At 38.3% G+C, this 18,166-nt stretch overlaps 1 protein-coding gene across 1 annotated transcript in view; it reads left to right on the forward strand.

The window, feature by feature from the left end:
• Positions 1-11,823, forward strand: part of LOC122812798 (cytokine receptor-like factor 1) — a 305,003-nt gene extending 293,180 nt beyond the window's left edge. The window contains exon 7 of the mRNA XM_044084858.1: positions 10,677-11,823. Within this exon, the coding sequence (XP_043940793.1) occupies positions 10,677-10,681 (5 nt within the window). The 3' untranslated portion in view covers positions 10,682-11,823. The remainder of the gene's footprint in view (positions 1-10,676) is intronic.
• The last annotated feature ends 6,343 nt before the right edge of the window (positions 11,824-18,166 follow it).

The raw sequence follows: 18,166 nt of genomic DNA on the forward strand, positions 1-18,166 counted from the left end.
TATAAGTCCTGATACCATGTTTTACTGGCAGTGTTCATCCCTCCTTACTTGTTGATTAGTCTACTGTCAGAAAAAGAGTCTTTAATGTAGAACAGTGTGATACCTATTAGAGTGAAGATATTCTTAGTGACTTCACTATAGTACATTAAGGTAGAATAAGGCCTTCAAATATAGTCAGACATGTATGCATTCAGTTTCAGAGAAAGACGGTTTATTAGAAAGAAAAGATATAATATTTCTGGCTCTGCATAAGCTGTGCAGAAAATACAGAAATACAGAATGTTCCTTTCTCAAGGAAAAGATATGCTAAGTAAGGCACATGCAAGACCAGGTTTGGAAGCCAAGGAAACCGAGGCTAAAGAGGCATGTAAAGTATCACAGGGTTTTGGTATTATTAGGAAATACTTCAGATACTGTTAGTGAAGTCAGTTGATTAGTTCAGACTGACATACAGAAAAGATTAAATATCCAGCATTTCAGAAAGGATGTTAGCTTTTGGACTTGTATGTAAAAGGGTCTCTACAATATAGACACTCGAGCCTGAGTACAGAAGACAGGTCAAATAAAGACTGTTTCAGTTTATATTATTCAGGAGAATAAGAATATACATGCAGAAGCTTTGGATAGATTACTAACCAACATTCCAGCATTTCTACAGACTGTTATTGTTTATCAGCACTGTTAATGAAGACAGTATTCATATATTTTAAACATCTAATAAAGCCTTATTCAATTAACTACAGTGTTTGGAGAATTCATTCTGAAAAGTACAAAAGACTTGGCCCATAAAGGAGAGACTGACACCTGTTCAGCATAAGTTCGGGTAATTAACAGTTAAAGACTTTCATTCCAGCCTTATTTCAGTTGTTTCCATTTAATTCCAGTATACTACAGGCTTATCAATTCTTTCAGTTTCTGGGCTAACCATTAAACTCACCATAACTGTAGATGACTGAATTGTCTCTTTCTTTACAGAGGATTAATTTCTTGCATTACGCACAGTTATTTTCCATTTTCACATATTTTGCTATTAGTCCTGATGCCATGTTTTACTGGCAGTGTTCAGCCCTTCTTTCTTATTGATTAGTTAACTGTCAGAAAAAGAGTCTTAATTGTAGAACAGTATGACAACTATGTCAGATGAATGATGAATTGGACATTTACATACTTATTTTACTCATAATTGGCCACCATAATAGTGTAATAGTACAGTGGATTAATATTTTGCCTCAAAACAATCCTGGTAGCATGAAATAAAAGTAGACTGCAGAATTATATACTAAATGGTTTGCTAAATGCCTATCAGATAAGAAAAAAATAATTACACACAATGGCATTGTGGCATTTTCTTTCTTAGAGAGAGAAGTACCTTCTGTATGTTTTACTGCAAGCTGGAGAAGTGGTAGAAGATGATCTGTCATAACTTTTGTTGGGAGACTCATAAAGGATTCTTACTCAATTTTTTGTCATTTGGTTGTGATTTAAAGGAACATAAAAATGATTTCTCTGATGATGGCTTCCACAGCCCAAAGGAGCTAATTTATGTTCATGCTTAGTATTTCAACAATCCAGTCCCATGATCTCATTATTTCAGAGGAAAACAAGTGGCCTCTTCAGGATACTCAAAGGGTGGGCTGTATAACCTAACCAGGCGCTGTGAAGACAAGGATATGTTTGCAGACTAATTCTGTGGTGCATACCACACACTGTTGTACTGTCTTTCATTGGCATACCCAGACTGTCAGCTGATCACCATTTGCTGGATAGAGTGGCAGCTGATCAAACCTGGGAGATGTAAATGAGTATTGATGAGGGTCTCAGCATTTGGCAGAGGCTTCTATACATACCTCTCAACCTGGAAACATCAAAAATCTGGACAAAGGCTCATGAAAAGTAGGTACAACTATCCCAAAATGTGTGCACTGATTAACATAAATGTGCATACATAATTATGCAGCCCCACCCCCTCCAGTGGAATTGTGGGATACCAATATTCAAATGAAAATTTAAGAACAGGCAAAATAGTAAACATTGTATACATGTGCATTTAGATAAGTACATATATATATATATATATATATATATATATATATATATATATATATATATATATGTGTGTGTGTGTGTGTGTGTGTGTGTGTATATACACAAACACATATATGCACAATACATACATAGGCATGCATTGCATGCACTCACAGATACACACAAATGCATGCCATGCACACGCGCACACACACACACACACACACACACATGCACGCACGCACGCACACACACACACACACACACACACACACACACACACACACACACACACACACACACACACACACACACACACACACACACACACACACACACACACTTACATGTGCACACAGTCAGCCATGGCCACACAGCACACACAGATGTAAAATAGGAAGAATGTTTCTGAAGAATTCTTAGGCATGGGAATTTTATAATGTAGGTATAAGCAGAGGATGATTATGCTGTCTACTCTTAATATAACAACCATTCTTTTTGAGCACCAGAGATAGTCACTATACCAACATGCAAAAGCCCAGGTAAATAGAATATACCCTGTCCCTGACTAGATCAGCATTGGACATAACTCCAGTGCCTGTATCTTTGGATTTCATTTGACGGCAGTAGATTAATTTCATTTACAGTGACAGTACAATTGTAAATGATCTGTGAATGGTATCTATAAGCATTTAAAGGATATAAACAGAATAGATAATCCAATGAAAAATCCCTGAACTGGACACCATTAAGTGGACTGCAGGCAACATGAACTGTATGTATATAATGACAGATGCCGTTGTAGTTTTCCCAAGGGCATTTTTACTCCTTAATTTCTAATGACATAAAACATTTTAAAAACAGACAGCACATCAAATTAAGTTTTACATTTCACTAAGTAAAACACTGAAGTACAATTTTAAGTGTTTAACTACTAACCACTGCACAAATGAATAAAACAGAAGTAACATAAAAATGAATCAAGTACTGTAACTTAACATGGAGTGAAACATAAATTTGTATGAGGCAGAATCACTTAAAGCAGGTATGTGAATTGTTAAAAATTAAAGCAAGTCCTAAAGGCACATTTTATAAACCCCATAAAGTTGTATAGTATAAGAAAAAGATCCACTATGTTTTCTGAATACCATGTGCCTCAGATCACAACTGCCTAGCAAAATATGCATGAAAAACAGTCTAAGTATAGAAAACCTTGAGCAGACAAGGCTTAGCAAACAACTCGATCAACTTGCATTTTGTTTACGTTTACATTTCTTTTAAACTGTCATTGAAGCAGATAGCCTTCCTGTAATTTACTCCGCTCTCCTCTCCTGCAATCCAAAATTCCCATCCACCTTCCCACAGTCCCTACCCACTCCCATGTATCTGCTTATTTCCTGCACTGCAATACTACATCCCCTCATTTGCAGCAACTACAATAATATTATTTAAACTAAAGGAAGAAAGAGGCAATGACTGTTATGAGACAATGACCATTCCTCCTCCTTTCCATTTTTTTTCTTACCTGGAAGGAGCCAGAGGAAGTTGACTGAGCCACCAGAGAGCAATTTTCTCATCCTGAGATTCCTGATCCTGACTGCTATACAGTACTGTTCTGATCCTGGGTCTCTGGGGTCTGCTCTGGGATGGGATTCCTGGAGATGCAGGGCTGCCGGCTCCATGGTTTCACAGATAATTTTATATTGCAAATTCAAGGCTTATAGTTATTGCTATGCTATCAGTGGCATGGAGAATGATTTTGGGGAGCAGTACTTGAAATGCTGGTGCAGTGAGGCCCATCACTGTAGCAGAAGGAGAGATCTACATTTGCTAAAACATGAACCTCCTGTAAAGATAGTGTCTGAGAAAACTCCTTGAAGTAGCATGTTCTAGAATTATTTACAAAATATTTAACTCTACTGTGGGATCATAGTCATACAAGCCAAATTTCATCTCTGTAAATTAACTTATTTGATATATTATAGGATGCACCATACCGTTCCTTTGAAAACAAATGCCTTAGTGTTGGTATGAGGGATAACTGATATATATGGTAGTAATGTAGCTGTATAAAAATGTAGTGCCTAACCACCTTCTTCCTGATCGCATGGACCAAAACTGATGAAAGAGCTTTTCAGTGGAAAACAGTCTTTTCACATTTTAAGACTACTGCAGAATGTGAACTGCTTTATCTCCAGGCTCCAACAGTTATTAAACCCTAGTGATGTCTTCATGTGTTTCTCTAGTTACTTCCTACTGATGCCTTGTGGCATTTAATATTACTAGTTCATATTTACACTAATAATTCCAAAAACATGCTCCAAACAAACTATTAAAATATTCTGTCTTAAACCTTATTTGATGGGCAATACAACTGCATAGGTACTTGCCCTCTGTATATTACAGCTAAAATGATATTAAATGCTGTTCTTATACTGTTTATGTGTATTGTCATTGTGACGAAAGGAGATACTGGCAACATAGCTAGCTGGAATTTTGTAAATAATTATGTCATTGGTGAATATCAAAATGATTTATACAAGATGCTTGTGTTACAAATGTATTAGAACTGTATGTCATGTGTATATCAAACCGCTCAGTACAGATGTTTGTGTTGAAAAGGTATTTGTAATGTGCTTGTGCTTAAAATGTATCCACATTAGTGTGCCCTACTGGAAGAGTACAGAAATGTACATGCACTATTGTAACTGTTTAAATGCATATTTTGACAGAGAAAACTGGGAGTTTGACTTCAGTCCAGGAAATTTTAGAAAATATCTCAAATTAAATTACTTTATGGGCTTGGCCATAAAAAGATGGTATCTTTCAGTTTTCAATGCAGCTAGAGGCACGGAGTCTGTACTGGGAAGCTTTCTGTATTATCTTTAGGGTGAACTAATTGCTAGTCTTGAAATGTGGAGGAATGTAATTATTTTATGACTTCCAGCATCTGCCAAAGATCTGAGCAAAAAGCCCTTGGATGAGTATTTTTACAGGTAGATGCTAAATGCTACCAGCTGCCAGCACTGGAGGGTTTGGCCTGGGAACTAGAAGTCAGATGACAATAAGTGATGCCATTCTGCAAGCTATCCCAGCAGTAATATTTGAGCTATTATTTTGAGAAGTCTGTGGGTGAGACAGAACATTCTGTATTCTGTCTTGGACCTGACAACAACAACAAAAGAACCATTCACCACATTTGCCTTACTCTGTAGGAAGTAAATTACTAGGGAATAGTATAATTCTTTTAGATTCAGTCAAGAATATAGTGAAGCTTAGTTTAGATATCTTTCTTTATTCATTTGAGACTGTCCTGCAATATTGTTTTTAATATTTCTTGTGGTTTTATACTCTGATAGCACTGTGCATATATATTTGGTATTGTCTTGTTCTTCTATTGTTTATTATTAATATATTTAAACCTTTAATTGTGGCTGATCTTTGGTAGTGATATTTACATTTTAAGAGTACTTGCATATTTATTTGGTGACACTATGTAGGCCACACCTGATAGCCTCGCTGTTGGTCAAACTACCATTTGTACTAATATTAATATTACACAGTAAAACTGAATACCCTTTGTAAAGGGCCTTAAAGTAGCTGATAAGGAGTGACTGGTGGCAGTGAATGGCTCTGTGTATATGTGTGTGTGTGTGTGTGTGTGTGTGTGTGTGTGTGTGTGTGTGTGTGTGTGTGTGTGTGTGTGTGTGTAAATCAAACCTCAAAGACTGTGTGTGTCAGCTACTTGGACAGGGACACGAAGCACTGTTGGAACAGAGAGGGAGCTGGAGGTCTTGGCTTAGTCACTCAGCTGAGATCTCAACTGTATAGTTGTGCCAGTGGGGAGTCTTACTGGGGATCTGGAGAAAGAGGGAGAAACCAGCCCCAGACTGACTGTGGTCTCTGTGTGCTCTTAAGGGAAACTGCACTTGATGCAGAGAGTTGCATCTGGAAATATTGTGTGTGTACCTGTTTAACCTCTTGGTGAACGTCTCACACTGGGTCACAATTAATAGCTACTGTGTTTATTATGACTTATAAAATCTAATTGAAGACCTAAAATGTAATGAACAGTACTACTACTGTAACTATTAAATTGTGATGAACAGTTTGCATTTACACTTCAGTAACCATTATGGTTCCAGAGATATGATCATATGTTTGAACTATAACAGAATAACTTGATTTTGTCAAAAACCTCAGGCTGCAACCAGTGAAAATTAGCATGCAAACTTCCAGACCTCCTTTGGAGTGAAGGAGTTAAGTTGCTTACATGAAGTATCAGGAGTGTGAGGGTACAGTTCCATATGTGGATGATGGTGGGGCAACAAAAGAAAAATGTTTGCTCTTTTTGTGAATTATGAGTTGTTTGCTGAACTTTCCTACACTGTAGCTGCTTTCACAGGAGTGAATGGGTGACTGCTCTCTTTTGATGACATTAACATTTTTCCTCCGACAATGGTAATTTATGCAGCCAAGTGATTATTTGAATCACTCAGCAGCATAAATCTACTGGCTTTTCCAGGGGGGAACAGTTCATGGCTAATTAGCATTAGCCACTGCCATGAATTGCTGCTGCTGCTTGCAACCCTGTCAGAGGGCCATCCTCCATGCCGAGTCTCCCACTAGTGGGAAATCCAGGTGGTAAGGTGGTCTAAGAATCAGAAAGGCTTACCATAACTGTAAAAACAGTTGGATAAAGGCTTTCCAGTCATGGTAAACATTTCTGAATGTCAAGGAACATTTTTTTCAGATAGTAAAACCTCCTGTGTTCCTCATTTAGTGAGGTTTACCTTTACCCCATCCAATGTCTCCTTATTTCACATGAAACTGTGATATAAGAGAACACAGAAAACATAGTGCAACTCAGGCAGTAATACAGCATGTCTTCAAGGAGTGAGGAATAAGATGAGTGTTTACTGTCTAAGGCTGGTAAGCTTACACAACTGTGATACAAACAATCTTATAGCATGCAAAAATACAGCTGTCAAATTTGCAAGGTTGTGAGAGAACCATACATTAAAACTGATTTGAAGAAAGCAGAGATTATCTAAGCAAAATGGTATCGTTCAATTATAGAGAGAATTGGAAAGGACAAAATCAGAATGAAACTAAAGTAGGTGTACAATTGCAGACAAGAATATCCAGTCTAAATGTCAAAGCGATGAAAGAAAATGAATATTAAAATCAAAGGAATGCCCAAAGAGAAATAAATATTAGGAGTACAGTACAGGACAAAGTGATCAAAGAGTGAGAGGTACAGGATGAAGGCCCATACTATCTTGTGAGAGTAGGCAGTATGAAGCTGTTGACTTAACTTTTATCCCATGGAAGGGTATGGAATGATTGTACAGGGCAGGATGGTACAGTACCTTGATACTAATTCTATGCAGATGCCCAACAGTGTGTCATCATATAGCTTTGACTGAGATAGACAAAGGAACTCCAGAGATGTGGAGTATCTGGACTACAGTGAAGTCTTTGACATTGTAACATTCTCCTTAACAAGTAGTGAGGGGATTAAAGAATATAGAATCAGAGCATTAGATGATAAAGTGGAAAGAAATTAAGTGACTTACCAGATATAGAAAGAATTAGTTTGGGTATGGATCTCTGGGAAAGAGCTAGTAATTAAAAGAATGTTGCATACTACAGAGTCCAGTGTTGGTTCCAGTCCTTTATAACATATTTGTATCAGACAGCATCCTGGGCTTGGAAAACTACTCTGCTTGCAGATGACATCAAATAAACTATTTGTCATGATAATGTATAAAGCAGGCCATTCTCCATTGGGGCCTAGGTATAGGTGGCAGGTAGATTTCATTGCAAAATAGTTTAAGCTTACACTTTTTTTAAAAGGCAAATTTAGGGAGCAATAAGACACTGTCCAGTTCGATTCTCAGCTAGAGCGTCTTCTGCGTGGAGACATGCGTGAATGGGTGTACCTTCGTTGAAGGTTGTGCGTCAGGGCTGGTAACTCGGCACGTAAAAATCAACTACCTATCATTAGCGGACCGGAGTTCTGCTGTGGCGACCCCTAACTGGGAAAAGCCAAAAGACACAACAACCACTACTTGAAAGTGTGTCCCTAGGGAGCACAAAGAGGAAAAGATAGTAGGAGTTATTAAAAGGCACAGCAATAAATTGTGCAGTGTAAAGATGCAGTGCTAAAGGTAAAGAGGATACTGAGATGCACGCTTCAGTAACTGGATGCCTAGAATCAGAATTCATTGTCTTCTTACTCAGGGTGTCATTAAGGCCAGATCTGGAGAAGTGTGTCATCACTGCTGTCCATACTATGAATGGAAGAATTTCCTAGTAGAATGTCTGCAAAGCAGAGTTTCTAAAACTGTGGTGGAAATAGAGAAGCTAGTGCCATACCTCTCAACCTCTTAGCACATTAGCACAAGAAATCTGGACAAAGCCAAAAATAATAGGGGGACAAAGGCCCAAAATAGGGACAGATTATAAATATTGCTCTTATAAGCTTAGAAAATTGCTGGAATAATAGGTTTTGCATTAGCATACATTTTCTGAAATATATGATGTCATAAACTCAAATATATATGATTATTTAATGAAGTCAATCCTCTCTGATTTGCTAGAAAAACACAAATTTTATAAGGAGCAGACCAAAAATATGAGGTAAATATATGGACATTCTGCAAATACCTGGACAGTTGATAGTGCACGAGAAAGGACTCGGACAAATTAGTACGTACGAATACCTAAAAATGGAAAGACAAAATGATATGCCTTGCATAGATCAAATGAAAAAGGATGTACATGGCTTAGGTATGTAGGAGGCTGCAGTGCAAGTGCTGCAACTAGGTCTACTGCATCAGCACATTTGCATTTTACATGCTCATTTAGAAAATCTAGGCTAGAAGCTTTTCTATGGAAATAAAAGGTCTAAGGGAACATGGCTGTTAGTTTTAAAAAGGGGCTTTGTAAGAAATGTGAACAGTAGTTTGCTACACAAAAGAGTCTTAGGCCTATGGAATGGCTTTTGATTGTTAATGTATATATGAAAGTAGCTATATGATGTTCAGGAATCTGGAAGTATATAGAAAAAATATCATAATGCAAAGGGTGTGTGTGTGTGTGTGTGTGTGTGTGTGTGTGTGTGTGTGTGTGTCTGTGTGTGTGTTCATAGGTTCATAGGTTCATAGGTAGGTGCTAGGCTATTGGCCCAAGGGCTATGTAAGCCTAGCCAGCAAGATACCATAGCTTACGCCACCCAAGAAAGTTATTTTCCTGTGCTACTGTCCAGCAGAGACACAGAAGTGATCCCCGGGGTGTATTTCCTATTTCCCATCCACTCATCAAGATTTTTCTTGTAGAATGCTAATGAAGAACTTTGCTTGACATAGATGGGTAGCTTGTTCCAGAGTATAGGAAGTCTCTGGGACAGGAATCTATCCCTCCAGCGTGTCCTGTTTATTGTGGTGACAAGGTTTAGGTCCCTAGAGCATGTAGCTTGGAAGGATTGGGATTTGTTTAGGTGTAGCATGTCCAACAGCTCTGGGTTTGACATAGCTTTATATGTTAGGCAGACATCACCTCGGAGTAGGTGATATGCTACGGCGTAAAGCTGGAGTTTTTTGAGGCGGTCAGTGTAGGGCATTTGCTTGAGGCCAGTAATCCTCTTTGTAAGGTACTTCTGTGGCCTTTCCAGCAGCTGCAGATGTCTTGTGAGGTACATTCCAAAAGGGGCGTTGTACTCTATAATGGGTCTAATGAGTGACGAGTAGAGGGGAACAATGACCTCTTTTTTCCTGGATGAGAATCCTTTTATGATGACCTGTGCCATGTAGAAGGACTTCCTGACTACTGTGGCGATGTGACTATCAAAGGAAAGACTACTGTCCACCTGGGTCCCAAGGTCTCTTATCACGCATTCAGTGTTAAGTAGATTGCTGCCTATGTGGTAGTTCATGGGTACATAGTTTTTACCAAAGGGGATGACACTGCACTTTTTGGCATTGAGCTTGAGGCCATGGCTCTGACACCAGGCATCTGTCTCAGTGAGGCCCTTCTGTAGGATGTCCACATAATTTGGGGACTTGACTATGGCTCCTAGTTTGCAGTCATCTGCGAACTTCGTCAGCCAGAGGCCTTTTGTGTTAGCCTGTACTTCAGAGAAGTAGATACCAAACAGGAGAGTTCCCAGGATGGAACCCTGTGGCACTCCACTTGTCACTACCTTGAGGTCAGATTTGGAGTCTGCAACTTTTACAGTGTGGGATCTGTCAGTGAGCCAGTTGGTAACCCATCTTGTCATGTAGGGATTTATACCTAGTTTAGTGAGTTTAGCTATAATTCCAAAATGGGGGATGGTGTTGAAAGCCTTGGCGAGGTCAAGATAGGCTATTTGTGTGTGCTTGCCCTTCTGTGTAGGGAAATGGCAATTATGGACTGCAATAGGAGACTGAGCAGGTCAGTTTGTCCAGTCTGTCACCACATCACTTAGTTCTGAATTACTTGACTGCATAATGCTTTGTCAGGACAGTAGATCAGAGTCAGTGCAAAGAATTCCCTTGTAATACCTATGTCCTGAAAGATGCAACACTGTTGCAGCATGATTCTTAGCTGGTTAATGTGTACTACCATGCATCTGTATCATAATATTTAATTTTCTTTCCTTGCAGGGTGAAGTGAAGCTCTGAAGTTACCAGCTATGAATATCCTCTTTGGTTAATGCCTTTTGATTAGAAGAAATACACCATGAACTGCATTTTTTTTCAACTATACTGAGTATGAAACCAAACACAGGAAGATTTCTGTTAACGATTTATTTCATCAAAAGTAAAAATAATAAATTTTACTGGTGAGAACGTTGCATTCTCTTACACCTATACCTCTAGCAAGAAAGGAGATGCTGTTAGCACTATTACCTGACATTTATCTGCTCTGTTTTGCTTTGGTGAAGGAGAGGCTTAATCTGTGTTTATGTGAGACATTTTATTGGAGATCCTCATATTCGTTTCCTATTGCTGTCAGTGGTAAGGATCGTCCGCAGATGGTGATGAGTAGTCAAGTACAACACGTTTCTGTGAAGGTGAAAACGTTTGCACAGGCTTCCTTTTACTACTAATTGCTCTGGTAAAATTGTACAATTTCATGCAGATAATGATTGCCAGTTACAGATCTAGAAAAGCACAAAGACAGTTCTCATGGTCTGTAAATGAAAAAAATAGCATCTTCTTATGTTATTAAATCTACGTGCTAGAAAACAGAAGCTTTTTGCAATAATGCCATTACTTCCTCCTACCTACCTAATGTAAGCCACTCAGAAGTTACAAAACACCTTCAGTGTTAAGAAAGTCTCTATTGCCTTGCCACCCTGAACTCCCATTGCAGTGTAATGGTGCAGAATAAGGATATCTAGACAGTTATGTCCCCTCTTCATGTAACATGAATACTAACAAACTACATTTTCCACCTATTCATTAATCAGATATTAACATGCATTTTTCTGAAGAATACATATATGTCTAATAGTCTAAGTTTACAAGGATTTTATGAAGATACAAGTACTGGACAAAACCCCTTATCCTGTGTAACTGATGTGTATCCAAGAATCTATGTTATTTTTTGGTCCACTCACATCCTTTGTGTTTGTTTATTTATTTATTTATTTAATTTCCTTTATTTTTCCTAATATCTTTACTAGTTGTAATCTTCAATGTTTTTCACAAAAATTAGATTGTCTTGAGACATAGGGCAGCAATCATTCGGAAGTAAAATCAGCTGCATCTGAGAGGCGTGCATGAGATGTATCTACTATTATGAAACTCTTATTTCACTTGAATTTATTTAAACTGAAGCAAATGAGTATCTTAAACAATATGTGTGATAAAGTCTGTTGTCAGAAATACATTTTAAAATTTTGTTTTGTGTGTGTGTGTGTGTGTGTGTGTGTGTGTGTGTGTGTGTGTGTGTGTGTGTGTGTGTGTGTGTGCGCGCGCGAGTGCTATTCTGCTCAGTAGGTGTGTGGTTCTGACTTTTTTCAGCCCCTTTTTTAATAGTGAATACTTTGGAATTTTATCCCACTTAGTAAATCTATGTGTTATTTTGAGGATGTTACACAGTATTGCACTTGAGAAGGAGGAGGGACTATTTTTCATAAAAATATAACTATGTATATTTATTTGTGTTACTAGTTTAAAATAATAAAACCACAATGAAGTTGCCCATTTTCTTAGCATGATAATGCCTTTCAGGGAGAGCTTTACAGGGAAACAGAAGACCTCCTGAGAGTGTGTAAGCCCTCTGTCTGCATTATTGGGCTTCATGACAACCTATGGTGGTCCATTATTTCCCTGTAATGCCCACCCTCTAAGGAATCATTGTTTTTGTAGTCCTTTGCAATATCTTATATCTAGATATAAATCCAATATGTTTGTGCCTTTGGTCAGCATATTGACAATCTGGTCCAGGGAGTTTATCTTTAAAAAATTCAAGAATCTCTGTGTCTGCACGTTTGGTGTCATATGCGATTCCCAGTTAATAATGGGATAATTAAAGTCACCTATGAATATGGCATAGGATTGGATGGTGAGTATTTCCAGTAAGCCTAAATACATGTTATGGGTTTCCTAGGTCATACATATAGCTTGCAAGGAAGAGGTATGAGATCTTGCTGCCTATGGAGATTTGAATGTGGAGAAGCTCAAGTGCATGGTCTTGTTTCACTAGCCTTGAGGTATATTTATTTTTGATGTAAATTGAGACACCTCCACCTTGTCCCTGTCTGTGTACTAGCTGGTCTAAATGGCAAGACGTTGCACTGCTAGTGTGCTGTCTGTGGCTTTAAACCAAGTCTCAGTGACTGCACAGACATCAGCATTCTTTAGGGTGAGGAGAGCTTGTAGGGAGTGGAGTTTCTTGCTTAAACTCCTATCATTCAGCAGTAATACCTTTAGATTTCCTTGAATCAACAGTAGTTTGATACCTCTGTGCTGCCCACAGTTGTGAATGCCCTCTTTGTTCTTGTACACTGGACTAGTATGCTTATTCTCCAGTCATTCAGGATATGCCTTTCTGTCTTTACTGTTATTAGTACCCTCAGGAGCCATTTTTCCCCTATTTCACCCAGCATCTTTATTGTATCTGCTGTGACCTCATCTGAGCCTGCTGCTTTCCTTGACTTCATTTTCCTTAGCTCTGTTCTTACTTCTTTTAGGGTGGGCTCCTCCTCTTGTTTCATGCTAAGCTGTGTTTGGGGCAGTACAACTTCTTTTGGGTTTTCTTCATTCATAAGTTGATGGAAGTACTCCTTCCATCTGCCTTTGATGTCCTGTGGACTGGACCTGATGCACACTCACTCCCACTGGGAATCCCACTGTGAGACCGAACACTGAGGAGGACGTCTACCTGTGTTGCATGTTGGCCACTCTTGTATGTGATGTTGTGACTATCTTTCTTGATAAACCATGTGCTGACCCCTATCAAGCCATTTACCAGACAGAAGTCTAGAAGGGCCTTTCCTTCTTTATTCCTGTTGCCCCACCCATGTGGATTCAGGCAGTCCTCCTATCTTGTTCTGTCTGTCGCAATATGTGTATTCAGATTCCCCCATTTTCAACACCAGTTCATGTTGTACTGCTATCTAGTAAGTCCTGCAACTGCTGTCTGAATGCACTCTTTTTCTCACTGTCACAACTCTGCTGTGGGGCATATGCTGAGATTATAAAAAGTGTCATTATGTAACTAGAATCTGATTGCCATGAGTCTGTCACTAATTCTGATGACATCCTTCATTGTCTTCTGAAGATTCTTCCTCATCACGATTCCCATACTATTTTTAGTATGGCCTCCTCCTGAGTAGTAGACTCTGAATCCAAAGCTAAGTGGCTTTGCTGCACTGCCCTTCCATCTTGTCTCCTGGATACATATGATGTCCAGCCTTCTCCTTACCATCATGTCATCCACTACCAAGCCGTGTCCTATCAGTGAATCTACATTGAATGTAGCAATTCTTTGTTCATGTTTGACAGGTTTATTGTTTTTTTTTTTTTTGTCAAGCTTTTGCTTAACAGAGCTGTCCAGGTAACCCAAGCTGGGCAACTGGACACAGGCTGACTAGTAGTTTATTGACCCAGAGCTGTTGGACTTTATGATAGGTATACACTGGCCAATAGGGGCACATACCTCCCTCCCACTGTTAACATGAGTCCTTGGCATAGGTCAGAGTAGGTCTGATCCTCAACCCACGTACTACCAGCAAATATTCATGCTCATTTTTCGTGACATTAGTCGACATGACCAAGTCTGCTAGAGCCAGGGACTGTGATCCATGTTGCCCTATATTGAGGATACTGTGCATCACAGTTTATACCCAAAGCAGTTGGTCTATACAACTATCTAGAGTATGTGTACTGCCCACAACTTCATTCTTGGTTGAGTTTGAGGTGGAAACATTCAGCATGTTTTAGTAGGTGGGAGGAACCCCACAGAGACACTGAGTGAACAGACAAATGCCATACAGGCATTGGCCGGAAGTCAGGATTGAACTTTGTACCTTATGCATAGGAGGCAAATACTTTTACTGTTATGCCAACTTCATTGAATAACACAATAAGCTTTTTTGCAGATGGGATGGCCCCTTGTACTCCTTTATGTGGGATGAGGCCTATAACCCCTAACTTATATATACCAAGTCCACTGTTATGCAACTGTGGAGAAACGGCAAAAGTTAACACTTGCTGACAGAGGTTTTCAGCAATATCTCCTTTGCAGTGTTGTTTATTTGGCAAATTACCATTGAAAGCTCACACCCCCTTCTTAAAAATGTTTTCTTATACAAGAGAGAACTGTTCCTTTCTAGCCCTCGCAGTCTGTTTTATTGATTTCTAAGAGGAAAATATTTTTACACTGTTTTTACAAAAAACAAAGATAATTAAATGAACAAAGAGACAAACAATTGCTCTATCACCCACTGACAAAGAGCAATATACATGTAACAGAATAGTTCACCAGCATACCTGTCAATGTCTTAGTATAAAAGACCTGGACAAATCCAAACATAATGGGGAACAAAGGCACAAAATCAGTAACAGATTTTAAATATTTCTTATGCATTTAGAAAGTTGCTAAATTAACAGGTTTTGCATCAGCATGTTTTTTTTTTCTGCAGGATATGAAAGCTAAAACTCAAATATCTGTCATTATTTAATTACTTCAATCCTAAATGATTTGCGAGAAAATCACAAATTTAATGAGGAACAGACCAAAAATATGCGGAGAAAATCTGGACATTCTGTGAAAAATCTTGTCAGTTGAAAATGATGTTGGGTGTATTTGTGCAAAGGGATCATGTTTCAGAAATGATATCCCATAACAGCAAAAATAATGCTGTTGTTCTACTGAGATATCAAAGGTGTAATATTAATGTAAACATTGGCTAAAGTCTATATTATTCAGTGTCCACTCTGTCAACAAGTGCGTTAGGCTTTTCTGTGTTTATTACTGTATTATTGCATTGTTTAGCCCGTTCTAACAAAAAAAAAATACTATCTTGTTTGCTCGTTTCCTGCCTTTCCTAGCTAGTATAGTCCATATCCCAGGCTTTGCTGGTTTCAGAACTTTGTTTTCTGTGTTCAGAGCTATCCAGACCTTGCTGTGGTAGAGGGAAGTCCTACTGCTTACCAGTGGGAGTGGTGAGCATTGTACTGCCTATCTAACACTAGAGGAGTGGTTTCCAGCTCTGAAATTGTAATTTTATTAGCCATTTTGGGCTGATTTCTATCCCTTTCAACTTTCTGTCTTAAAAATGGGTGTGTTTGCACGTTTTTCGCATCATGAAGCACCGTGGGGCTACAGTTAAACTATTTCGGGAGCCAGAAAGTCTGCTCTTCAAATTTTCCCTTAGAACTTCAAATTTATTTTAGAACTACAACAGGAAAGCAGAAACACGCTGAACAAAAAACGGCACAGACTATTTTATTTACGTAAGTGCTTTCAGCTAAGCAAATGCCCAGCCTTCATCAGACAAAAATCAATTAACACAGCTTAATTTTTATATAAAAAACACTACATCCATAAGTGGCTAATAAGCCAATCACAATACTGAATTCATAAAAATTATTACAACCTCGATTCACACCTAATATAAGAGACATTTCATGAAGTTGCAAGCCCATATTTTACATATGTTAACTCACTACACAACTACTCAACTTATTAAATATATGTAATAGATAAAAACCAATGTTATAAAGAAAACATGTTTAAAAAAATAAACAATACAAATAACAAATAAAAAACGAATGCCTAAAGGTTTTAACAATAATATCTAAACTATTTAAAGAGAGGATATCTCACATTCTTGATACTAGTAGTTATTACCACAAATAAATAACTAAATAAATAACTAACAACTAACATTTATCTAAGGAGAGCTTTAAGTTTAAGAATACACTTAATGGAGACAAAATCGTTCAAACCTGGAAGGAGATGTGCACATGTTCTAATCTGCCATAATAATTCTTGCTCTTCTAAATGCAACTGCCAGGGCCCTCCCCTTATGTCATTTTTAATATGATGCACTACACTAAATACAAAGCAGTGGTCAGGGAACTCTAAAATATGCCTGGCAAGTGCATTTAGAAGAGCAAGAATTATTATGGCAGATTAGAACATGTGCACATCTCCTTCCAGGTTTGAACAATTTTGTCTCCATTAAGTGTATTCTTAAACTTAAAGCTCTCCTTAGATAAATGTTAGTTGTTAGTTATTTATTTAGTTATTTATTTGTGGTAATAACTACTAGTATTAAGAATGTGAGATATCCTCTCTTTAAATAGTTTAGATATTATTGTTAAAACCTTTAGGCATTCGTTTTTTATTTGTTATTTGTATTGTTTATTTTTTTAAACATGTTTTCTTTATAACATTGGTTTTTATCTATTACATATATTTAATAAGTTGAGTAGTTGTGTAGTGAGTTAACACATGTAAAATATGGGCTTGCAAGATGATGAAATGTCTCTTATATTAGGTGTGAATTGAGGTTGTAATAATTTTTATGAATTCAGTATTGTGATTGGCTTATTAGCCACTTATGGATGTAGTGTCTTCTATATAAAAATTAAGCTGTGTTAATTGATTTTTGTCTGATGAAGGCTGGGCATTTGTTTAGCTGAAAATGCTTACGTAAATAAAATAGTCTGTGCCGTTTTTTGTTCAGCGTGTTTCTGCTTTCCTGTTGTGTTTTTTTTTTACTTAGTTTTAATAGTTTTCGTGTTTGCTGTTATTTTAGAACTAGCTGGTTTCTCAGCAGTAGCACTAAAATCTGAACTCCTGTGACTTGCACTTGCTCTAGAACCTGCTGGAAAGCACTAGGAAGCCTTAAACTGATACAAGCACTCAACTCTCCTTGTTAATAAGGAGAAATTAATCGTAGGCACTAAACAGTCTATAATTGCAAAATACCTTGCAAAGGTAAGGGAAAGCAGCTCTTGTACTTTACAAAAAAAAGCACCTAAACAGGCATGTCCAAGGGTCAGCTTCCAGTGATTTCTCCTGTCCACCAGGTGAATCTGGGCATACTGGGGCAATGCAGCAACTGCCTCATGTACACAGACAACCCTCTCCTCCTACCACCTAACATTACAACCTGCAAGAGATGCACTTACATAGCCAAACTGGAAGCAAAGCTCTCACCAGCCAAGATTGTGCTAGACAGTCAAGAGGAGACGGTTAACAACTGCACTGCACCTCAGGCAACAGATAGCCCTTCAAAACCCACACCATCAACACCCATACATAGCAACACTAAACCCACATATGTGGAGGCCCTTAACACTCACCTGCGCAAGCAACAAGGACCACCGAAGCTGAAACCCAAACAAACACCAGTCACAACCAAAGTGACACGTAGCTAACAGCATCAGTGTGCCACCCAACAACAGCCCCTAAGGCAAGACAATGTATCCAACACTTTAGTCATAGGTGACTCTATAGTCAGGCACACTGATGCCCCACTCACCAGGCTGAACAAGGAGGAAATTACAGTCAGCTGCCTGTCAGGTGCCAGGATCCACCACATAAGGCATGCACTTAAGTCACTCCACAACAAATACAAATACGACTCTGTCATTGTCCATGTTGGAGTAAATGACTTGAGATGTACCTC

Source organism: Protopterus annectens, chromosome 10.part0 (genome assembly GCF_019279795.1).
Source record: "Protopterus annectens isolate FY-2018-M chromosome 10.part0, PAN1.0, whole genome shotgun sequence".
Lineage (NCBI taxonomy): Eukaryota > Metazoa > Chordata > Ceratodontiformes > Protopteridae > Protopterus > Protopterus annectens.